A 25,514-nucleotide genomic window follows, 5' to 3' on the forward strand; every position below is an offset into this window, starting at 1 on the left:
TTGAGATGGAGCCTAGCTCTGTCGCCCAGGCTGGAGTGCAATGGCACGATCTCGGCTAACTGCAACTTCTGCCTCCCGGGTTCAAGTGATTCTCCTGCCTCAGCCTCCCAAGTAGCTGGGATTACAAGCGCCCACCACCACGCCCAGCTAATTTCTATATTTTTAGTAGAGATGGGGTTTCACTGTGTTGGTCAGGCTGGTCTAGAACTCCTGACCTCATGATCCGCCCACCTTGGCCTCCCAAAGTGCTGGGATTACGAGCGTGAGCCACCACGCCCAGCTATACTCCCATTTTTCTAAGAGATAGTTTATTTTCTCACTCTCTTCTCTTTCTTCCATTTCCCCATTTCTCTAGTTAACTCTTTAGAAATGGAAGTATAGTCTTTACAACCACTTCATCAGATACTCCCTACAGGGCACGTTCATTTAACTATGTGCTCAGAAGCTCAAGAGCAGAACTCTCCACCAGGAGGCTGCCTCGAAAAACAGTCCATCTACAATCCAAAGTGTGCCTGCTGCAAAACTCTCTCTCACCTGGAGAATTTTCAAAAGCTTTTACTACCTAGATCTTCCCATGAAGGGGCCAGCAGCCACCTGCTAAACTGCCCAGGGGTCAATAAGCCGCTGAAACTAATACACACCTGCTCCTTCTCCTCTGGATGCCATTCATGCTAGCATGCCAGGCCCCCTTTAAAACCACTTGCTTTCTGCTCCAAAAGCAAAGCAGTACTCTTAAAGGCAAGAGCCTATACTTCTTCCCCTAAGCAAGTTTTGGAATAAAAAGTCACTTTCTTTATACCAGAAGTTGCTTTTGTTAATTGGACTCTGCACGTGGCAAGTGGCTGAACCTGTGTTTTGGTTACCATGGCATTTTAAATTGCCTGCCTGATAGTACCAGAATCTGTGTCATATCTGAGTCTGAACCTGATGACTATTTTGTCTCTTCAGACCCTGCTTTTTCTTGTTTTTGGTATATCTTACAATTTCTGTTGTTATTGTTGTTGAAAACCAGATATATTGCCTAAGGTAATAGGTACCAAGAGAAGTCCTTAGTGTGAAAAATTATATTAATCTTGCTCGGAGTTAAAATGCGATTTAATCTTTCTTATAGCTATAGATACCAGAGATTTCAAATTCTTTCAGTGTCCTTGTTTTTGGCTTTAAGACTTCCTTTTGTATTTTTTCCTTAGAGAAAATCTGTGTCTTGTAGCTTTTTTGGCTGAAATCCACTTTTATTACATTGGAGACTTATTGGTGTAGTGTATGGTGTGGAACAGAGGGAGCACTCTAAAATCATCTGTGTCTTGGTCTTTTAGTGGGCTTGTGTCTTGGGAGATGACCTTCGCAAGTGTTTCAATTTCTCCTCCAGGGGGATAGTTTTTTTTCCCATTGCTCCCCATTTTCCCTGGCTGTGGCATTCTCAATCGACTTCCTTGCCGCCTTCTCCCCTGCTGACTATGGATTTTTTTGTCCCTTAGGTGAGATGGGAAAGTGGGCTGGAGTTGAGCAGAGTTCAGAGTTCTCCTAGCTAGGTGAGTTTTCAGTATTGCCCTCTGGGGAGAAGTCCTTTCTACTGGAGACAAGTTCTTTGTGAGGGAGAAGGGGCTGGCAGGATTTAACAATGACTATTCTTTACCTCCTCCTACCAGGGCCATTGGAAGATTATTCTTGAATCCTCAGAACCTCCCTGTGAGAACCCACTGGTATTTCTGGAAATACCAGTATTTCCAGTATTTCCACGCCTGCCCCCTGCATGACAGCAACCACGAGGAGTTTCTCACTCTCACATTAGACCATACTCAGGGTCTAGCAATTCATGAAAATTACTAGTTAAGTGTTCCTATCAGCTTAGGGCATCCAGGAGCTTCTGCTGGATGTGTGGCAAAAGTAAGCAAGTATCAGATGCTCTTGTATCTCACTGGATGTGCATATCTCTCCAGATGGGTGGCTGTTTGCCCTGAGTCCTTGGTTCTCTGGTAGGTCCAAAAGCCATTGATTTTTGGACTTACCAAAATCCAGTTTTTCTGGATGTAAGGATGGGACAAAATCCAGTTTGTCCAGTTTTTCTGGATGTAAGGATGGGAATGGCAACTTCTAAGTTCCTTACATATTGGAGCTGAACATGTGATATTTTCTTGAGTAAGATTTCCTACTACTAGGAACACAGGAAGTAGTTGTAACAGTGAGAACTGAATTATCTCCTTGTACTTGGCTTGGAGTCATTGAAACGAAACAAGGACTCCAATATGGTTTATACTCATACAGAGAAATTGATTTTGGAGGTATTTTAGCAGAAGTTTTTTGAGGAATGAATTGTTCATGCTGATAAAGGTAGGACTTGAGAATAAGCTATGACTGGGGTGAAGAGGCCCACAATAACTTGTAGGAACGACGGCTGGAAATATTAGGTTGTGACCAGGCTACAGTGTTTCGTTTGAAGTATGTTTTATTCTGTGGTCGTCAGCATGGAGTCACTAAAAGATCTCAAAAAGGTTAACAACTAGCAAAAATCTGAACAAGTAATCTGGTGACAGTACTGAATAAATTGAAAGGACACTGGGTTAGTAGTATCAAACTCAAGCTTTGGTATCTGAATAGAGATAAAAAGGAGAAACTGAAAAGCTGTAAGATTTTAATAATGATAAAATCAGAAACTTGAGGGATGAAGTCCAGGAGCCTGGCCTACAATATGAAGAATTTGAGATGTGACTAGAACTCACAACAGAGTATTGGGGTTGAAGATTATATTTGAGTTTCGTCTGCATGGAGATTGTAGCTGAAACCTTGAATAAAGATGTGATACCTGGGAAAGAACAAGAAGTGGGGTTAGAACCTTTGTGGATGTGTAAATGTAAAGGGGTGGGAAAAAATAAACTTAATAGCAGGAAAACCGGAAGGATGAGAGTAAAACTAGGACAAGATGTAAAGAAAATTAATAAGCCATTAATTTATTTTAATAGCTTTAAAATAAATAAACCATTAATTTTGGTTTAATGGTTTAATTTAAAATAAACCATTAATTTAAAGTTTTTAAAATAAATTGGTGTTTTTTTTTTTTTTCTCCAACTTATGTCTGTTCTACAGGGGCATACTCTGGAGTACCCAAATCCAACAGTCCTGACAGAGGAAAGCAGCTTCCTGTATAGTTGACCTGGAAGGTCAACTTCTTGTCAGAGTTTTACATGAATTATTTTTATGGTGGAAATAGATGTAAATGTTCCACCAAAAATGATTTTTATCAGGTAAATATCCACATTTATGAGATAATGCTCCACTATTAGAATCTAATCAGGTAGAAGAGTGATTTATGTCAGCTGTAAAGTTGTGACGATAACCATATATAATACAGGCATACCATGTTTTATTGAGCTTTGCTTTATTGTACTTCACAGATACTGTTTATTAGAAATTGAAGGTTTGTGGCAACTTTGCATCAAGCAAGTCTATTGGCACAATTTGTCCAACAGCATTTACTGATTTCATGTCTTTGTGTCACAATTTAGTAATTCTCACAATAGTTCAAACTTTTTCATTATTATTATATCTGTTATGATGGTCTGTGAATCTGTGATCTTTCATGTTACTGTTGTAATTGTTTTGGGGGTTGTGAACTATGCTCATAGAGACAGAAAACTTAATCCATAAATATTGTGTGTGTTCTGACTGCTCCACCAACCACCTGCTCCCTCATCTCTCTTCCTCTTCTTGGGCCTCCCTATTCCCCGAGACACAACAATATTGAAATTAGGTCAATTAGTAAGCTTACAATGGCCCCTAAGTACTCATGTGAAAGGAAGAGTCACACATCACTCACTGTAAATCAAAAGCTAGCAATGATTAAGCTTAGTGAGGAAAGCATGTCAAAAGCCAAAATAGGCTGAAAGCTGGGCCTCTTGTGCCAAATGGTCAGCAAAGTTTTAAATACAAAGAAAAAGTTATAGAAGGAAACTCAAAGTGCTACTTAAGTGAACACACAAATAATAAGAAAGTCAAACAGCCTTCTTTCTGAGATGAAGACAGTTCAAGTGGTCTGGAAAGAAGATCAAACAGGCCACAACACTACCTTAAGCCAAAGCCTAATCCAGAGCAAGGCCCTAACTCACTTCAATTCTATGAAGGCTGAGAGAGATGGAGAAGCTACAGGAGAAAAGCAGGTAGCTAGCAGATGTTGGTTCATGAGGTTTAAGGAATGAAGCATCTCCATTACATAAAAATGCAAGGTGAAAAGCAGCAAGTGCTGTTGTACAAGCTGCAGCATGTTATCCAGAAGATCTAGCTAAGATGATTGACGAAGGTGGCTACACTCAACAACAGATTTTCAGTGTTGACCAAACAGCCTTCTGTTGGAAGATGCCAGCTAGGATTTTCATAGCTAGAAAAAAGTCAGTGTCTGGCTTCAAATCTTCAAAGGACAGGCTGATCCTTTTGTTAGAACGTTAAAGCAGCCATGATTTTACATTGAAGCTGATCCTCAATACCATTCTAAAAACCCTAGGACCCTTAAGAATAATGCTAAATCTACCACGCCTGTGCAGTATAAATGAAACAGAAAAGCCTGGGTGATAGCACAACCGTTTATAACATGGTTTACTGGATATTTTAAGCCAACTGTTGAAACCTACTGCTCAGAAAAAGAGATTCCTTCAAAATGTTACTGCTTATGAACAATGCACCCGGTCACCCACGTGTTCTGATGGAGATGTACTAGCAGATTCATGTTGTTTTCATGCCTGCTAATACAACATCCATTCTGAAGCCATGGATCAATGCATAATTTCAACTTTCAAGTCTTGTTATTTAAAAAATACAGTTCTAGGGGTATTGCTGCCATCAATAGTGATTCCTCTGTTGGAAATAGGTAAATCGAAAACTTTCTGGAAAGTATTCACTATTCTAGATGCCATTAAGAACATTCATGATTCTGGGAGGCCAAGGCGGGTGGATCACGAGGTCAGGAGATCGAGACCATCCTGGCTAACATGGTGAAACCCTGTCTCTACTGAAAATACCAAAAATGAGCTGGGTATGGTGGTGGGCGCCTGTAGTCCCAGCTACTTGGGAGGCTGAGGCAGGAGAATGGCGTGAACCCAGGAGGTGGAGCTTGCAGTGAGCCAAGATTGCATCACTGCACTCCAGCCTGGGCGACAGAGCGAGACTCCATCTCAAAACAAACAAACAAACAAAAAAACAGAATTCATGATTCATAGAAGGAGGTCAAAATATCAACATTAATGAGAGTTTGGAAGTTGATTCCAAACCCTCATGGATGACTTTGAGGGGCTCAAGATTTCAGTGGAGGAAGTAACTGTAGATATGGTATAAATAGTAAGAGAATGAAGTTAGATGTGGAGCCTGAAGATGTAACTGAATCACTGCAATCTCATGATAAACTTGAATAGATGAGGAGTTGCTTCTTACGGATAAGCAAAAAATGTGGTTTCATGAGATAGAATCTACTCTTGGTAAAGATGCTATGAACACAAAGTGACAACCAATAATTTAGAAAATTACATAAATGTAGCTGATAAAACAGTGGCTTGAGAGAACTGACTTCAATTTTGAAAGATGTTCAATTGTGAGTAAAATGCTATCAAACAGCATCACACACTAGAGAGAAATCTTTCATGAGTCAATTGATGTGGTAAACTTCATTGTTGTCTTATTTTAAGGAACCGTCACAGCCACCTCAACCTTCAGCAACCACCACTGTTCAAGGCAACATCCTTCAGCAGCAGAAAGATTGACTCGCTGTAGGCTCAGGTAATTGTTAGCATTTTTAAGCAATATTTTTAAATTAAGGTATATACATTGTTTATCTGGGCATAATGCTACTGCACACTTAATAGACTACAGTTTACTTTAAACATAACATTTTATGTACCTGGCATCCAAAAAATTCCTATGACTCGCTTTATTGCAACGGTCTGGAACCAAACCCGTAATATCTCTAAGATATTCCTGTATGCAAAATTACCATTATCTCTCAGGGGTAACTGCAAATAATTTGCTTCCTCCAAATAAATACATAATCTTCATAATATATAAATTTATTTGGATATTTGTCTTTGTGTATACTGCTGATCCTTGAACAACATGGGTTTGAATTGTGTGGTCCACTTTTACGTGAATTTTTTTAACCATGTGCAGATCAAAAATGCATGTGAATCATGCAGTATATGGAGGGCCCACTTTTTGTATATGTGGGTTCAACAGTGTTGACTGTGGTACTTGAGTATGCACAGATTTTGGTATATGTGGGTGGTCCTGGAACCAACCCCCACATAGACCATATGCTGTTACGTATACATATGTGAAGTACAATCAGATGCTCTACCCCGGCATCAAGTGGCTTGTTTCTCACTAAGATTGGTTAATGTTTAAAGGAAAGAAAGAAAATGCATGGTAAATTTCTTCTAGAGCAACAAGGCAGTTTTCATCAAGTTTGAGAAATGTAATTTTATTAATAGAAGGGCATGTCTTACCATACACACTGTCCCCAGATAAATAAAATCCCAACATCTTTGAAAGCACACAAACACACAGTTTTACAGGGTACAATACAAAGTGAATTTCGATGATGTTCTTACTTGCATTTACTAAAAATCTGAGAAAGACTGTAATCAGTCTCTAAATAATTATCTTGCGTAAAGAGAAAAGTAGAGCACAATATATATATATCACAAACCAAATCACACTCTCTGTAACATTACAACATGGAATTTACTTAATCAAAAATAAAAGCAAACTGGCTGAAGAAGGCTGTATCATTTTTTTCTCAATATTACGCTAATTTCTATTTTTGGCATGAATTATTAACCTTTTCCATTAGTAGGAAAATGTGCTCTGCAAATTCTCGGATGGCACCACGGCCACCATTACATTTGCAAATGTATCCAACAGCCTTCTGGGCAGTAGAACAGGCATCAGCAGGAGCGCCACTTAGGCCCACTCTCTTCAAGCACTCTTCATCAGACACTTCATTTCCTATCAAGTAAAATAAATACTGAGCAAACATTTAAAGAGACAATATTCTAGCTAAATAATGCAGACAGCAACCAACAGGTAACTCTGGCAACTTCAGTAAGACCTAGGGGCACTGCATATAAGAATACTAAAGATTAGATGGAACAAAAATATTTTACAGTATAATTGAGGTCCAGGGTTTTCCCTAAGCAATCAAAAATAAACTCTTATGAGCTAGAGAAGAAGAATGGAGCATAATTGCTACCTGCCATGCATATTACAAATGTTAGAAATTTTATATATGAATTCTAAGTTATTTAAATTTTTCATTAAGCAAAATTTCAAACATATGCGAGAACCCCAATTTTATATTGAAAAATTATCAGAATTTAAAATCACTTAGTAATATTGTTTTCTATGCACTGCCCCCTAGTTTATTTGGGGAAAGGGAGAAGAAGGAATTCCCAGACATAATATTTTATCCAAAAACTCTTCAATATTTATCTCTGATAAATATAATTTTTTATCTGACAGAATATCATTAAACCCACAAAATCAGTAATAGTTCCTTAATATCCTCTAATAACCTAGTATATGTTGAGATACCCCCAGCTGTCTCAAAATTGTCCTTTTATAGCTGACTTATTTGAATCAGGAATGAAATAAGGTTAACATATGGTCTTTTGTTTATATATATATATATATATATATATATATATATATATATATATCTCTTAAATCTCTTTTAATCTGTAATGGTTCTGATTGGTATGCCATTTATTAATATTTGCTGAAAAATTACCATTTTTAAAGAATAAAAATAGATACTAAATCATACTGACATAACGATATCCTTTTCCTCCCTCTCTGTTAACCCCTTTTTTGGAATAGGATGCATTTCAGAAGCTCCCAGTATCTTTAATTCACCATTCTGAGTAAAACTATTACTATACTTTAGACCACATACAATAATACAATCTTGGTTGAAGAGAGTTTCTTTTACATTTGTTCTATGCTTATCTACTGAAATTTTCTCATTTATTATTAAATGTGTTGAAATTTAAATCGTTTTCACTAAAATAAAAAAAATTAGTATTTGCATAATCCAGCCTTTAAGCTCTATTTACTAAATTTTACTTATAAAAGTATTGATTTTTTTAAGAAATACATTTTTATACACTTATGTCACCCATATAAAACATTGGTGAGTTATTATTATTATTTTTTTTTGTAGACATGGGGCCTCACTATGTTTCACAGGCTGGTCTAAAACTCCTGAGCTCCAGGGATCTGCCTGCCTCCGCTTCCCAAAGTGGTGGGATTGTAGGCATGAGCCATCATGCCTGGCCTGCTGTGAGTTTTAAATAAAAATGTAAATGCTCTTCTCCATTTTCTTACCTCTCCTTTTAAAGTGTGTGTGTGTGTTTTTTTTAATGTCATATAAGTAATGCGTATTCGTGGTAGAAATATTTTTTTAAAAAATAGAAGCAAAAAAGTCACAATCATCCTAATTATCACTATTTGTAGATAATCACTACATTTTGACACATATAATTCTAGAGTTTTACCTATATAAATGATACACTTATTACTATCTGTAGGCACTATGTTAAGCATTTTATATTATCTTTGTTTTTCTTTCTAATGGCTTTATAAAATTTGGTTTGTGTTTATATTCTAAGCAGAAAACTAAGGTATACAGAAGCTTGCTTAACATCCCAAAGATAATAAGTATAGTTGGAATTTGTTATACATTCCATTAAAATTTTCTTCTAATAAAAATTGGATCTGTCTTTAACAAACATTCTGCAGCATTTATGTCCATTAAATCTTCATGTGTGGTTTAAGGGTTATTCCTGAAGTCTCTAGATCACATGCTCCCAAAGTTTTTCCTGTGCTTCTTATTTTGAGGCTCATATTACCCTTGTAAATACTGCTTTCATACATGATTTATAGTTATTATGCATCTTAATAACTTATCAATTTTAAAATGTTGACATCATCAGACTGTAAGCTCTGCAAGCAGAAAGCCTACAGTTCCCACAACCAGTTCCATGCTGCGTATCATCATAGGTACCTGGTAAGTGTATTGCTTAATATCAAAGTGAAAAACATTGTTATATTTGCTCATGCAAATAAATACAGGTCACAGCACTGTTTGTAATGGTTGCATAGTAATCCTTTTTAGGGATATTCTATTTTTCACAGGACATTTAAGTGGGTTCTTTTAACTTCACTATTGGCCCATTTGTCTCATTTCTTTCCTGGAATTGGAATTTGGAGGAAAAAGTATGTACATTCAATTAGCAGCAAAAAATATTCAGAGTGTAATTCCTATGTACTAGAAATTCTGCTAAGTGCTTTACTCATATTATTTTATTAATCCCTTCCAGAGCCCTACGGTAATAGGTACTCTTGATATCTCCAGTTTACAAATGAGGAAACAACATTCATCTTTTCACAACTGGCTAATCAGTGGTACAGTCTGACTTCACAGCTTGTGCTAATAATCATTCTACATTTGATACCTATTATCAAACTAACCTCCAGAAAGACTGTCCCAGTTTAACAGTTTGATCAGCAGTGTTAAGAGAGTTCCTATTTCCCTACAATCATACCCATTTGGAGGATGTGCTTTGTCATTTATGTATTTCTTTAAAAATAAGTAAATAAATCCTGGTCCATTTTACTATGGGTGAATAAAAAGATACCAACCAAGATATGCCACTTCTTTCCAGCACAGGCCCATTTCTTTTCTCCATTCATCTACAACTGCTAGCTTGTCTGATACACTGACTTCCATTTTGCAATCCAGTTTTAAAGAAGACAGCGTCTGCTTTGAACAGGCCCTTTCTGAGATTAGCCTCACCTTAAAAAAAAAAAAAAAAAGGATTGGAGGAAGAAGGGAAAAATTAAAAAGTGAAGAAAACAGAAATCTTTCATAATAATTGACCTTGTAGACAGTCCAAATCACAAACGAGTCATCTTTTGACCTTCTGAAGGTCCAAGTAAGAAAACTGACTGTCGTTTTAAAATCACGATGCTTTAAAACAAAGCTCATTTTATTTCTCATAGCCCAATAAAGGTGAGACACAGTATTTTATTTTCTACAATAGAAAGGATTCTATCTACAGGTAAAAATTACAACATATATTGTCTGATACTACTCTAAGATTCTCCTATAATTCAATTTATCCAGAGGAAAGTCTATAACCTCTCTCTTGTGCTGCTTAGCAATACATATTTAGGATTTCTGGTAAATTATAATTATCTTAGCTAGCTTTCATTTAAAAAAAATACACTTAAACGTTAAGTTATTTTGAATCAAAAATGTCATTCATAAGAATAAGCTAGATTTTAAAAATCCACAGGATATCGTCCTTTTCTAAAATGGTACACCTATTATCTAGGGAATCTTTCTTGCTGCAAGATCCTTTGGGAAACACTAGATAGCTCCCATTTAAAAGTAGTTATGTTTATATTTACTGAGTAAACAAGAAATATTATTTGCTGATTAACAAATTCCTAATTCTACTCATCTAAAACTAAATAGTATAATAATTTTCTAGGCGTATGAAGGCCAAATTTCAGATATTTTAAGAGTTAATACTAAAAATTTAAATCTCTTAATTCCTTGCATGTTCTTTGACCCTGAATCAAAATATTATAAAATACTGCTATATTCAGGGAGCACATACCTCAATACCACTTTTCTTTAATAAACTTATCCCAATAGCATCTTTTACATCATAAGATATTATTTCTTTTTGGTCTCCTGATACATAAATGTGGCCATTGGTGAGACATCCATCAATATTGCAAACCAAAAGTTTTATTTCCTTAAGCTTCTCTTTGCCAAAATAGCCATATCTAAAAGAAACCAAAATAGACCTTTGAGTACAAGTGCAGTACTAATCACTCCCTCTCATCTGGCTAAACCAATACATGAAATGTCACCCTCCATTCAATTATTCAAACATTACTCTCCAAATTTACTTCACATATATATTTTAACATATAGTACAGTAAGTAAAAGTAGTGTGGTCTAACCAGATGTTTCTCACTTCATTGAAGCCATGTAAACACATATTTTACATATGTCTTCCTCACATGAACAAAGTAATTACAAAGATCCTAAGATGTTTGAAGTATCAGAAATCAGTATCTAGAAATATAATTAAGATTTAGTACAAAGGTTATAAAGGTTTGTTTTTACCTTAATACTCTTTGCTCTGCAATAGGCCAATCAATATCCACATCTATATCCACACTATGTTCAGCTCGCATTTCGTAGTATGCCATTTTTCCACCCTAAAGGTAGTATAAATGTCATGAATACTGTTTTTAATATTCATTCACATATATCAAAACTTTATTATAATACAGAACAATGAATTCATTTCTACAGTACTGAGAAAAATGAATAACCCAGTAAAAATCAGTCACATAAAAATGATTTTTAAATTTATTTTTACTTTTTTATTTTTTCGAGTCAGGGTTTCGCTCTGCCTCCCGGGCTGGAGTGCAATGATGCAATCATGGCTCATTATAACCTTGAAATCTTAGGCTCAAGCAATCCTCCCACCTCAGCCTCCTAAGGATCTGGTACTACAGGTATACAGCACCATGTCCGGCTAAATTTTTAAAGTTTTTTGTAGATATAAAATCTTGCTATGTTGCCAAGGCTGGTCTTGGAAACCTGGCCTCAAGCTATTCCCTTGAGGCCTCAAGCTGGCCTCTCAAATTGCTGGGATGACATGCTTCAGCCACCACGCCCAGCTTTTTTTTTTTTTTTTTTAAGGAGAAAGCTCACACAAAAGAAATAACCTTAACATTTTTCAAATTCTTTCTAAACAGTTCAAGTTCCCTATTTAAGAAAATTTCTATTTTAATATTGAAAAAAGCAGAAATATTACATCCTCCAGGTTTCTGACCACAAGGGATTTTGTGGGAATCCCTTAATCATATCCTCCTTTTTTTCAAGAAGTCTCTCCTGTCATCATCCAAAAGCAGTATAAAGGTTTTTGGAACTTCTGTTCTAATTTGCAACTAACAGGCAACACAGGGGAGGAAAAATAACTGTAGCATCTGTTGTACAGAGTTTTCTTAGATCTCTGAGCTACTGATGAAAATGACTAATAGTCATCCAAGTCACATGCGGGCAAAGGCAAGGGCAGTCTCTTGATTCTAGGCAAGGGTCAGCAAGAGAAAGGGTCTTTCTTCTGATAGTAATTATTTGAATGACAAGATCAATTACTGGACAATTTCAATTTCACTTTTTTTTTTCAGAATTGTCAGTCTCTTCATAAACCTTGTGTTAATGAGAAACATTTTTCTCCACACTTTAGGAATGGGTTAATCATGGTCCTCCTTAGAAAAAAGCTTAAAAATGGTAATATCTATGTGTGTCAAATCTAATTTGTCTGAACACTTAAATTTAACTAAACAGCTAGTCTATAGTTTGCCTATACATTGACCAGAAGATTTGTAAAAATGTTTTTCTCTCTTTTGCTCAGAATAATAGTCCCATTAGAATTTTTATTACACAATGGAGAGGTTTCTCTCTCTCTCTCTTTAAAACCGCTATTTCTTGAGTAACATAAGAACCTGAATCCAAATCCTGACAGTACCATTTATTAGCTGTTTTTGCCTTGAGTCAATTACTTCATATTTCAGTGAGGCAGTTTTCCTCCTCTGTAAAACTGGGTAGAAATGTCCATTCATTCGCTATGCAGATTACATAACATATGCAAAGTGTTTCACCTACTCTGCAGTACACAGTAAATAATAAATAATAATGATAACTAAAATTAACAAGTTAAGAAATATATGATGCAACCATGTTGCAGGCTCTAAAATGAGAGAGACATTGAATCTGTTATTTGAAAATGAGAGAAATGAGAGTCAGGACAGATAAAATGATACATATTCAAGCTTACATAGTAAGAGGCAGTTGACTTAAAGTATAATAAATATATATATATATATATATATATATATATATATATATAAAGATTCCGGGTTTCCTGACACCCAGGTCATAACTCTTTTCACCTCTATGAAATTATTTGTCTTTTTAAAGCAATAGAAGTTATTCAACCCTACAGCCACAATATAACTATAACACAAACATGGATTACATAGTTTTGAGTGGAATAATATGAGTACCAGGACATGTGTAGACACGCAGTACTTGATTCATTTTTTTATCGTTGTAGCAGAATTCCTTGCATATTTACTGAATGGATTCCAAAGATCACTTTGGGGTAAACCTGCAGGATAAATGCCTCAGATAGCAAATGTTGTTAGCTATTACCTTTCCTCTATAGGTTGATACTTTTCTTCATCATAAAGAAATTGTACCATACTTCTTCCCTAGAACTCAAAGTATGCCTACAAAAGCGCTTAAAAGGGTTATGCAAAATGAAGGTACAAACCTGCAAGTAACCCATCTCTATCAAATGTCTTTTAGCAAAATAAAATGAGCCATTTTCATATAATTCTCCATCCCAGTCTTGTCGACGAGGCCGTTTAGCTGGATTTAAATTCAGAGGTTCGGTCACTTCACGAACTAAAAGCAAAAAGTTAGAGTAAGTCCACGTTGCCCTGAATATAGAAAGTGTTAATTTAGTAACTAAAAAAGTTAATAAAAATGAACTCAGAATGCAGAGCATTTCTTTATCTAGATAAAGAACTTTTTTTTTTTTTTTTTTTTGAGACAGAGTCTCGCTCTGTCACCCAGGCTGGAGTGCAATGGTGCGATCTTGGCTCACTGCAACCTCCGCCTCCTGGGTTCAAGCGATTCTCCTGCCTCAGCCTCCCAAGTAGCTGGGACTACAGGCATGCACCACCACACCTGGCTAATTTTTGTATTTTTAGTGGAGATGGAGTTTCACCATGTTGTCCGGGCTGGTCTCGAACTCCTGACCTCGTGATCTGCCCACCTCGGCCTCCCAAAGTGCTGGAATTACAGGCATGAGCCACTGCGCCCGGCCTGATAAAGAACTTTTTTTAGGCTGAATGTGGTGATTCACGCCTGTAATCCCAGCACTGTGGAGGCCAAGGCGGGCGGATCACTTGAGGTCAGGAGTTCGAGAGCAGCCCAGCCAACATAGTGAAACGCCATCTCCACTAAAAACACAAATTGAGCCAGGCATGGTGGTGGGTACCTGTAATCCCAGCTACTTGGGAGGCTGAGGCAGGAGAATCGCTTGAACCCGGGGGGTGGAGATTGCAGTGAGCCGAGATTGCACCACTGTACTCCATCCAGCCTGGGCAACAGAGTGAGACTCTGTCTCAAAAAAAAAAAAAAGAACTTTTTTAAAGGAATAAAATCTGTAATAATTCTGATGATTTATCTTTGCTTTCCAATAGCTACTAGAAAACTAAAGTATTTTATAATGAAATGTGGAACAATTAAGGTATTCATACAAATATTATGCTTTGGGAGGACATCAAGACAACCTTAAAGTAGCTTTAAAAGAACTGAATTTGTCATAAAATACCTATATTAATATTTGGGCCCTTTAATCTAGTTCTCATTGTTTGCATATACAGAAATAAGTTTTATTTATCTAATGTGGTTGAGAAGTTTTTATACAATTATTGCTGAAAAGTAAAGATTTCTCCATTAAATTATTGAAGATTTTATATTGATGAAAATGTTTATGTAACATATTATACATTCTTACCATTAGTTAAAAATATACTAAACATAATAATAAATTATGTTTATGAGTATACCTGATAATAAAGGCTCAGCAATGTCAACATTAATGAATAGAACATAATGTAATCAATGAAGACTTTGGTACTGTCATGTAGAGATTCCTTTGCCTTTCCACTGAGTTTTCCTCAAATGTGTGTATGTGTGTGTGTGTGTGTGTGTAATAGCTGGTTACTCTCCAGAATCTTTCTTCACTTTTTGCTGCCATTTCTGTGTTTATACAGGCTTCTAGGAATAACCTCTACTTACTTGTTTAACTAAACCATCCCCTGTTCAATTCCACCCCAGTGTTTGAAATAACCCAGGAAAAAACCTTAGCAAATACAAATTAAATAGCTAGAGATAACATAGCTTTATGGGCACTGGCTACAGAGTAGTGACCAGAACTCTCTCTACTCTCAAAAAGTATACAATCTAGGGGTAGAGACAGGTAATAAACCAACTAGATAATTCAAGTGGTACTTTGAAGAAAAGAGAGGGACAAATCTTTCCTAGTATCAGTGGCTGCTTTCTCCCTGGGCATATCTGCTGAGTATGAGGAGAAGGTACAAGAAAGATCAAGCTTTGCATAATCAGAGGGACTCTGCTGAGGTAGGCAAAAACTAGAAGGGCTTTCAATGACCCTGTGGACTTGAGTTACAGATTGTCATCTGTAGGAACCACAAACATATAGCTAGTTTTTCCCCACCTAATGCTTCCCCCCTACAAGACTTTGGCTGAGTGTACTGTGTGGGAAGCTGGGAATGGGCTGGAAAGCAGGGAGACATCATAATAGTATTGTGGTCATTAGATCCCTTGGTCTTGTTAGCAAGAGTAGGGTATGGATGTGAGTGTCAGTAACACATACAAGATGTATCTCCTAATAAGACACCTATACTAAGAGGTGAGATGAAATTAAAGTTTCAACCCAGCCCAACTCCTAATTGAATCAAAGTGATCAGCCCCTTATCCTATCTTCCTGATAGAAGAAAAGGTGTACCCTCTCTGGAGGAAAATATGTACTCAAGTGTCTATGCCAGATATACAATTAAACATGAGCCAAATGAGGCAGAAATAGGTGACTCACAATCAAGAGAGAAGCAGAGTACAGAACTGTAAGTGACTAGATGTTGAAATCTGCAATCGAGGACTTTCAAATAGCTATCAAAAATATGTTAAATTAGAGGAAATGACCTTTTTTTAAAATGGATTAAAAAATGGAAAATTTCAACAGAAAATGGAATTCCTAAGAAACAACTAAAATGTACATTACTGAATGGAAAAACACAGTGTTTATAATAATTCTCCGGATAAGATTTATAGCACACCGGACATGGCAGGCAAAATGCCTAGTAAACCCTAGGGAACCCTTCTTATATATGGAGTTAGGAATTTGGGGAAGAACTTCAAAATGTCATTCTTGAGATCCTTCAGAACACTTTGGTGGATGCTTTCTATCTCCATATGATTTGTATGGAGTTCATCAAACATGTCTAGAACAAACATAAAAGTATTTCATCTAGAAAAACAGCATATCTGCCTCGAAAGGCAAATAGAAATAAGAGGATTAGAATGTCCCTTTGTAAAGAGTAAAGCAAAGAATTAATTTGGTCTAGCTGTGTTGGCTCGACAACAGATTTACAGCTGATTGTAAATGTCATTACCTACTAAAGTAATGAGTCAAATACTCTCTTTTACAGCTCCCCTTTTACTCTCCTCATGCCTAAAGGATATTTATATACAAAAAAATTGATTCTCAATAAAATGAGCTAAAATAAAGACTGAAAAGGGATTACCTCCTTTCTGAATTTCACTCCATCGAAACTGATGGCGTCTCACAACAGAGAAAACAGAATCATATCCTTCTTCTCGAATCATTTCTGCAACTTTTTGAAGATCAGTAGGATGTAAACATGGAGAAGTAGCTTGAATATTTCCTACAATGTCAACCTCTTAAAAAGACAAGAGAAATGAAAAGGATATTAAAAAAAAAAGTTCCTTGCAAGCAAGTAATATTAAGGTTTGGAATTCAAATGTTAAAACAAGTCTTATAAGATAATAAAGGAAGTAGAAAAGTACATAAGGGTTTGAAAAAACTATTAATCAAATTCATACCATTATGATAATTAAGAAATTCTATGATGGCATCTAGTGAGGTAGAGCTGTCTTTTGAAACTTCAGAACTTCTTCGATGAACTTGTGCACCAAATTGTTTGGCCACATTCTCAATTTCATCATGGTCTGTCGAAACCCATACACTGTTCAGATATCAAAAGAAATTAACAGCCAAATCAAAAGAAATCATTAACAATAAAATGGAGCTCTGTAACCATAAAATACAGCTTATATAATGTGAGAATATTTTTTGCACAATGATAATGTTACAGATCCAAAGGAGTATAAAATGTAAGAAATTATAAAGTATTTTGTATATAAATATATTAATGAATAAAAATGCAGTCCTAGATATGCTTTATATAAAGAAAGGAACAACAGACACTGGGGCCTACTTGAGGGTAGAGGGTGGGAGGAGGGTGAGGATCAAAAAACTACCTATCAGGTACTATGCTTACTACCTGGATGACGAAATAATCTGTACACCGAACCCCTGCAACATGCAACTTACCTCTGTAACAAGCCTGCCATGTACCCCTGAACCTAAAATAAACGTTTTTTAAAAGGCACTAGAAGTCAAATCTAAAGAAAATTAAAGATCTTGCCTATTCTCCATCCAAATCCAAAATATTGTATAAAATATTTTAATATGCTTGCTAAAAAAAAAAAAATGGACTTGGCTTAGCCAAACCCTAAAGGTGAAACAGTTTCAAGCTTCGAAGATAATAAATGCCCAAGTCTGGGCTCAAAAAAAATCAGATGAAACAACTCTTTCTTTTTTAAACAACAAACAATGGGTATATAGATGTAGAATCAGCTGGGTTATAGCCATTGATAACAACAAACATGAAGAACATGACTTCATTGGCTCAAAAGAATTTAACTTAATACTCTATTAACCGCAGGTTACAAGGTTGCCTATTTAGCCTTTACAAAATGATGAGTAGGCAAAATGCTGTTTTGGAGAGGGGTACCAGTTTCTATTGAAGTTTTGTTTCCTGGACAGTCACAAATTCCCACTGCTAGATGCAGAAGATGTAAATACTACTCTAGCCACAATGTTTGGTCAGGCCTGGAGTCTCACACCTGTAATCCCAACACTTTGGGAAGCCGAGGCGGGTGGATCACCTGAGGTCACGAGATGGAGACCAGCCTGGCCAACACGGTGAAACCCAGACTCTACTAAACATACAAAAATTAGCTGGGCATGGTGATGCACACCTGTAATCCCAGCTACTAGAGAGGCTGAGACAGGAGGATCGCTTGAACCTGGGAGGCAGAGGTTGCAGTGAGCCGAGATCGCGCCACTGCACTCCAGCCTGAGAGACACAGCAAGACCCTGTCTCAAAAAAAAGACAAAAAACAACAACAAAACCCCACCATGTTTTAATAGTGATTTATGCAAAGATATCTTAATGACTTATAGTCTTTGGTGTACGTGTGTGTGTATATATATACTTGGTATATATATATATATATACACACACAAACATATATACACATTATTTTATATACATACAAAATTATATACAACGTATATACATAATGTGTATATGTGTGTGTGTATATGTATACATATACACACACACATATATTTTTTTCCTTTTATCCCACTCTTTCGATATCTACTGAGGGAAAGATGAACTGCATGTTTTGTTTGTTTGTTTTTTTGACAGAGTCTTGCTCTATCACCCAGGCTGGAGTACAGTGGCCCATTATCTGCTCACTGCAACCTCCACCTCCCAGGTTCAAGCGATTCTCATGCCTTAGGCTCCTGAGTAGCTGGGATTACAGGCATTTGTCACCACGCCCGACCAATTTTTAGTAAAGATGGGGTTTTGCCATGTTGGCCAGGATGGTCTCAAACTCCTGACCTCAAGTGACCCTCCCACCTCAGCCTCCCAAAATGCTAGGATTACAGGTGTAAGCCACCACGCTCGGCTGAACTGCATGTTTGTCTATGCTCAATTATCATGAGTGGAAAGAAAGTGAAAAACTAAAGAAAATCTTCTAACATCCCTGGATTTCATTTATTTATTTCGTTTATTCCCTTTAATATTTATAGAAGGATTTAAATCAAGGGATAAAGTCAGTAAGAAAAAATAATCAAAGAAAGCCTAGCAAACAAGATGAGCCACTGGCTAGGGGTCAAGAATCCCGTGATATCTACTTATGTCACTCTATGCAGGGCGAACGCAGGAGCCCCCATTTTCCTCCATCTTGAAATCTGAAATAGTGGGAAAAAAATGTTCTCTTGGGAAATGTCATAGTCAAAGGTATATAACAAAGTAAAGTAGCAATGAAAACCTAGTGCATTTTTAAAATAGAGGTGACGAGAGGATAAGATGAAATTAGAATACAATAAAAAATAAACAGGGCAAAAGACATGGTAATTTGGCATCTAATTTACATTAATTGAAATAAATTGCTGAAGGCATTTACTTCATTATCCTGATTTTTACTGCAATGAAAATTCAATACCAGAGGGTTCAGTGGTCTTTAAGTAATGTTTAAAAAGCAAGAAAAAAAAATAGAATTTTGGAGGAGGTTTGCTTTTCTTCCTTCCTTCCTTCTTTCATTCATTCATCCTTAATTTATGAACTATTTACTAAGTGCTTATTCTGTCCCACGCACGATTCTGGACACTAGGGATGTAATAACATATAGAGCGTAGTTTATTTTCTTGAGAAAGTCTTGGCCTACTGACAGAGACTGAGGCCAATATAGCGGTGTAATTCTCTTTAAACCATTAGGAAAAGAGAAGCGAGGGATCAATTAAGTAACTACGCTCTTTTCAGTGCTTTACTTTTTACAAAGTACTTTCACAGTGCCTGCTACATATCAGGTGCTCAATATAGATCTGTTGAATGAATGAAACAGTAAGGGATTAAAAGGATGGTTTCTGAAGGAAGAGGTTCAATTCTGGCTCCACCACATGCTAGCTATATGACCATGGGAAAAATCCATATCTCCCTATGCCTCAATTTTCAGTAAAATGGAGGTAAGTAATAATAGTGGGTACCTCATATGGTTTAGAGGATTAAATATAAACCATTTACTACAGAATAAACATTTAATAAATGTTAGCTATTCAAAATACCAAAATAGGAATGGTAATAAAGTAACATCTACTCTGTCTCATTTAATCCTCACACTCAATCTTCAGAAGTTCTGCTTCCAGACCTTCAAAGGTCCAAATGTCTAATTTGTATGTTAAGCAATTACACCGTGAAAAAAATATGAAAACAGTATCCCATATGTACACTTAAAATACTATGATCATAACCTATGAAAGAGACTGAGTAGATAATTTTCCTTTGGTTTAGGGACATAAGATGGGGCTAGGCAAAAGAGAAAATGAGCAAGTGAACAAACAGGCCAGTCAAGCAGAGTGAATGTCAAAGTCTAATGCCAATGGCTTTAGCCTCAAATGAAGTCACACCACATCTAACAGGACCAACAGGAATATCAACCATGGTGCCTGTGATAACTATTTTAAATCAGAAGCTGCCATTTTAGGGATAATAACAGCATAGGCCTTTCATTAATCAAAAGTCTATACCCTAAGCATAAAACTAAAACATGTTTACTTTTCCTAAGTATGTTAGGCAACACTTACAAATCAATTTGTTCTGAGGTTTACTTACACAGCACGGAACCACTGTTGAAAATTAAGCTCTTACAAAATCAACTCTGGCAATAACTCTTTACTAAAGGAAAAAAAATTATCTCAGCATTTTTCTTAACTACTAACTAGCCTAGTTAGTATGCAAAGTTAGCAACCTTGAAAAGTACTGTTAGCTTTGATTCTGAGCAGGCCAGAGAAATCTGCCTCAATTAAGTCAAATCGTGGTTTTGAACAAAATAATCTCAAAGGTATCTTTGAGCCCTGAAAAACACAAATCAGACAGCTGCAATTTTCTTCAGCTCTCTCCTAAGGTAAACATTTTTTGAAGAAACAAAAGAGAGGGTAGGAGGCAGGAAGGGTGCTCCAAAGTCCTCTTACAGCTTCATAGTAAGTCAAGTGAATATAAGTCAACACATTTTAATGATCTAGTATATAAAGCACACCATGATGAATAAGAGGGTACCTGCTCATAAGAAGCTTAGCTTCTCACCTAGTATGGCAGGAGTCTCCCCAGGCCAAATTCTGCCCACTCCTCAGCCTGTTTCTGTAACATTTTATTGGAATACAGCCACACTCTTTCATTTATGTATTGTCATGGCCACCTTCACAACATACACAACAGCAGAGCTGAGTGGTTGCAACAAAGACCATCTGGCTTACAAAACCTAAAATATTTACTATCTGGCCCTTTACAGAAAAAGTCTGCTCTGGCCACTGAAACTGAAAAAGAGAATAAAGACATCTTTCCACTAACTCTTCAAAGTCAAAGAATGTTAGCACCAGAAATAATTTTAAAGATCATTACAACTTTCCCGTTTGACAAGCAATGGGAGAGTTTCCCATTTTACAAGCATGGAAGATAGTAAAAACCTTCTACATAGGAGGAAAATGTCAATAACAGATACATACTATGTGCCAGGCACTATTCTAAGGGCTGCACATACATTATCTCACTTAATTCCCTCCACAAGCCTGTGAGGCAGACACTTCAGTACATTTTGCAGATGAAGAGACTGAGGCACAGAGAGGTTAAGCGATTTACCCAAGTTTGCACAGTTAACACATGGTGATGCTGGAATTCAAATCCACAGTTTGATTTCAGAGTCTGTGATCTTATCTCCCTGCATAGGGCATGCACTAAATGAAGGTACAAACGACGTAGCTATGTATGGGAAAACAAAGGCACAATTACTTTTCACTGAGGGGATCAGTAAAGGCTTCATGGAGGAAGAAGTGCTGGTCCCTTCTATTACCTTTTGACCTAATCTCTCCAGATGCCTGGAAAGGATGACAAATAGCACATAGCCACAAAACTTGAACAGAGTAAATTCACATTGTTACATGATACTGTTAAGTTAGAAATACATTCATTTTGCTAGTTTAGAAAAAAAATATATATATATATATATATTTTAAGACAGAGTCTTGCTCTGTTGCCCAGGCTAGAGTGCAGTGGTCCAATCTCGGCTCACTGCAACCTCCGCCTCCCGGGTTCAGGTGATTCCCCTGCCTCAGCCTCCTGAGTAGCTGGGATTACATGCATACACCACCACAACTGGCTAATTTTTGTATTTTTGGTAGAGATGGGGTTTCGCCATGTTGGCCAGGCTGGTCTTCAACTCCTGGCCTCCGCCTGCCTTCGGCCTCCTAAAGTGCTGGGATTACAGGTGTGAGCCGTCGTGCCCAGCCAATTTTATTTCTTCTAATCGCCACCACTGATATAGTGACAGATACCATAGGTGGCTTGAAGAAGTATAAAACATTATCCCTGTGGTCAATGAGTTTACACTCTAGTCTAGAAGTATTAAATAAAACTACTTGATACAGAAAAGGTTGATACTAGAGTCTTTTTTTTAAAAGAAGTTTTGTACAAATGCTAAAATGTGGAAATGGGAAAATCATTGGTCAATATATATATATATTTTCCAATCATTTCATAGCAAAATCCCCAATGCCTGCTGTAATGGTTGGTTGTTGGGTTCTGACCAACAGAATCTATTCCCCCTCACTTTTGGTAATTGTACTCCAATTTTCCGCTTGATGAACCTGTCATGTTTTTCAGTGGGGGCTCCATCGCTGGTTTCAAGAGTGGAAGATGAAGCTATACTGTAGCAATACAAGCACTATGTTCCTCTTGCCATAGTGACTGGTTGAAGAATGAGCAGGGCACCCAATGAGGCACAATGAAACTTCCAGCTTCGAGGAGAACACTCCTTCTGACTTACATTTAAACCTGTAAGAATATGAGGACTGCTATCAAAGACACACAAAATCGGCGACTAAAGTGTTAAGGACAGATTGTATTCTGCTACTACTGCAATAGGGAAAAGAGTCCAACGTGAATTGCATTCACAGCCCCAGAAAACGAAAGGCTGGAGACTTTAAAGGCTGAGTTGTGCTAAGGGAAAGGCACTGAGGGGTGCTAACAGGGCTTAGTCCGTGTGACTAGGCCATATGGATTTGTTAACTGGTGCTTATCTGAAGAGAAACAATCTTCTATCTTTATGAGACAAGGCAACTGAGCAAGTTGAAGCAAGGTGTCCACTGAACTTTGCCCTTTATCTTCCCAGAGGGACTGGGAAGGAGAGTAAGAGTTATTTCCTAGAATGTTTGCATTTCACTGACAGGGTTCTGGGGCTCTCAGGTCCTTGAGGAAACAGTTTTGTGTGGTAGATTTACATCTCAAAAGGCAGGGAAAGTTTTTATAATTGCAAGCTTTCTAAACTAATTGCTCTAAAAGAGGGTTCAGAGGCCTATCACCAGGTTTTTCCTGGAACAATCAGGAAATGCTGGCAGCTTTGAGCCTCTTCAGGAAGCCATTTTAAGGGAACCTGAGATCATCCTAGGGACATGGCCTTAAGCTGCTAGAAGCCATGCTAGGGCTTGGTCAAGTCTCTTGGAGCAGAGGTTTGGAGCAAGTCATTAGGTACCCTGAGAGTTCTACAGTTCTCAGTACAACCACCTTGAAACCATAAAGGGTCTATCCAGAGCTAAGAAATTGAGGATTCTGGCAACAAAGTGCACCATCCTCTTATCCTGCTTTACTTTTTCTTAAAAACATTTATCATAACGTGATACAACACACATTAATGTTCTTGTATACTGCATGTCTTTCCTTATTATAACGTAAGCTCTATGAGACTAAGGGCTGTCTCTACTGCTACTACACCTGGTTCGGTACATACAACAGTGCCTGTTACATAGTAGGGAGGCAGTAAGTATGCTGAATGAATGAATCATTTTTTTGTCCTTGAATCTGACTGTACCTTAATAAGCCTTTCCCTCTTTCATTATGCCAGTTTGAACAGGGTTTCCTGATATATACAACCTAAGAGTTGTAAATGGTATTAACAGTTTTGTTCTCCATTTACTGTGAATATGATTTTGATCTCTAGTTCATTTCACAAAAATGATATTTCACTATATTACTGCAGGCTGGATGCACCTACTTCTCTCAGTCCTTTTTAGTTTGTACCCTAAGAATGTAAAAATATCCTAAAGTCTGTGAGCTTCACAAGGACAAAAACTGTGTCCCAATCATCTTGGTATTCCCTTGGACATGTATAGCAGAAATTAGGGCTCAGTAAATAGCTACTGAATTGAACAAAATCCCCAGGTCCTTCCCTATCTCTCCTTCGCACACTTCCTATTGCACTAGTGTTATCTTCTGAGTGGTGGCTCCTATTTGCCTTGGTCCATCCAGGACTTCTTTTGGGTTGAAACATTAAAAAAATTCGTATATTTATACTTTTTTGGCATCTCCCTTTTTTGAACAAGACTGGTTAAATGAAAATCATTTACCCATATATTAATATGGGTAAGCAAATATAGGTTCAAAAAGAAAAAGAGATGACTTCAAAAACAGTCCTCTCTTTAAAAATCGAAACATCAAAAGGTTAACATAAATTAATTTCCACAATAACGACACATTCAAATGTAGTTAGGTTGAAGCTATATGTGTAAATTCATTCTTGGCACAGAATTCGATCTCCCTTCTTTTATGAATGACATCAGCTTGTAACTCCTGACCAATTTGGCAATGTATCTAAATTATGCATAATTAAAACTGTCCTTAGGGCAGGTGAGGTTCCAAAAGTATGATTAAATGATTTATAAGTATTAATATATCATAAAACAGTCAGTTGTACACCTTCCCACTGAGTCTCACGTATTTATAAATGTAGGGAGTTTTCTAGATTGTGCTGACTCACAGGCAGATAGCTAGAGTATTTTTCAAAGGTTAGGAAAAGATCTCCAAGCTGAGCTTGAAATTCAGCTCTGACACCCCGACACTCAACTCCATTCATGAACCTGATGCCTCCCTAATCGAGCAGCACCAAGCAGTTATCAGAGGCTGAGCAACAGGGGAGCTTCGATGGCCCCCATCCAAAGAAGTTCACATATTATCACAGATGTTGCACCGGGGTGGCCTCCTTTACTTTTCCCCGTAAGGTCAACCCGGGAGGAGGGGACGGTTGGGGAGGTGTAATCTCCCCTTTTACGGATGATTCTCAAGGGCGGAGACAGAAACTGTCCCAGGTTATGACCATTGGCAGCTACGGAACAAGGAAGGAGCTGGAGCCCTTCCTCCTGGGCTCTCAGCCCGGCCCCAGGCACCCCGGATCTTGCACATCCCTGGCATGAGAGATGGCCCCCTTCCAAGAGCGGTGGCCCCGGAGGCCCCAGCCCCTCCAGCAGCCCGACTCCCTCTCCCGACCCCCGCCCAGGCCGCGCCGCCCACTCTCGCACATGCGCACCTCTGGAAGGCCCCTGAATCCAGGGCCGCACGCAGGACCCAGCCAATGAGCGGGACCCCCGCCAGGTGCTTAATGTTCTTCAGGGGGATGCCTTTGCTGCCTCCCCGGGCCAGAATTAGGGCTGCCAGGTGCGGCGGCTTCTCCACACCTCGGCCCTGGCCGCCGCGAGAGTTGCGCTGGAGCTTCGGCGGCCGGCCCCGGGACGGTCGCCCCCGCGGGTTGGAGACGGAGGTGGCGGCCCCCTTCTCCACCGAGTCCATCTTCCTCCCACGCCTTCTCCCCAGCTTCTCCACATCCGGGAGCTAGTCCCTCACCACCTCAGCTCGGCGCCGCCCGATCCCCGCCT

The 25,514-nt window shown here is 37.8% G+C and overlaps 1 protein-coding gene and 1 long non-coding RNA gene across 2 annotated transcripts; one reads left to right on the forward strand and one right to left on the reverse strand.

The window, feature by feature from the left end:
* LOC104001594 (uncharacterized) lies at positions 1–8,606 on the forward strand. Its single transcript, XR_673468.5, has 4 exons — positions 1–1,532; positions 3,085–3,242; positions 5,670–5,760; positions 8,198–8,606. It is a non-coding gene; the product is annotated as an uncharacterized LOC104001594 (long non-coding RNA).
* On the reverse strand, positions 6,442–25,514 carry CMAS (cytidine monophosphate N-acetylneuraminic acid synthetase). Its single transcript, NM_001280379.1, is given in 8 exon segments — positions 6,442–6,984; positions 9,679–9,832; positions 10,662–10,833; positions 11,180–11,274; positions 13,401–13,534; positions 16,465–16,620; positions 16,784–16,926; positions 25,169–25,514. Coding segments are annotated over 8 exon segments (1,305 nt in total). The 5' UTR covers positions 25,429–25,514; the 3' UTR covers positions 6,442–6,793.

This window comes from Pan troglodytes, chromosome 10 (genome assembly GCF_028858775.2).
Source record: "Pan troglodytes isolate AG18354 chromosome 10, NHGRI_mPanTro3-v2.0_pri, whole genome shotgun sequence".
Classification (NCBI taxonomy): Eukaryota; Metazoa; Chordata; class Mammalia; order Primates; family Hominidae; genus Pan; species Pan troglodytes.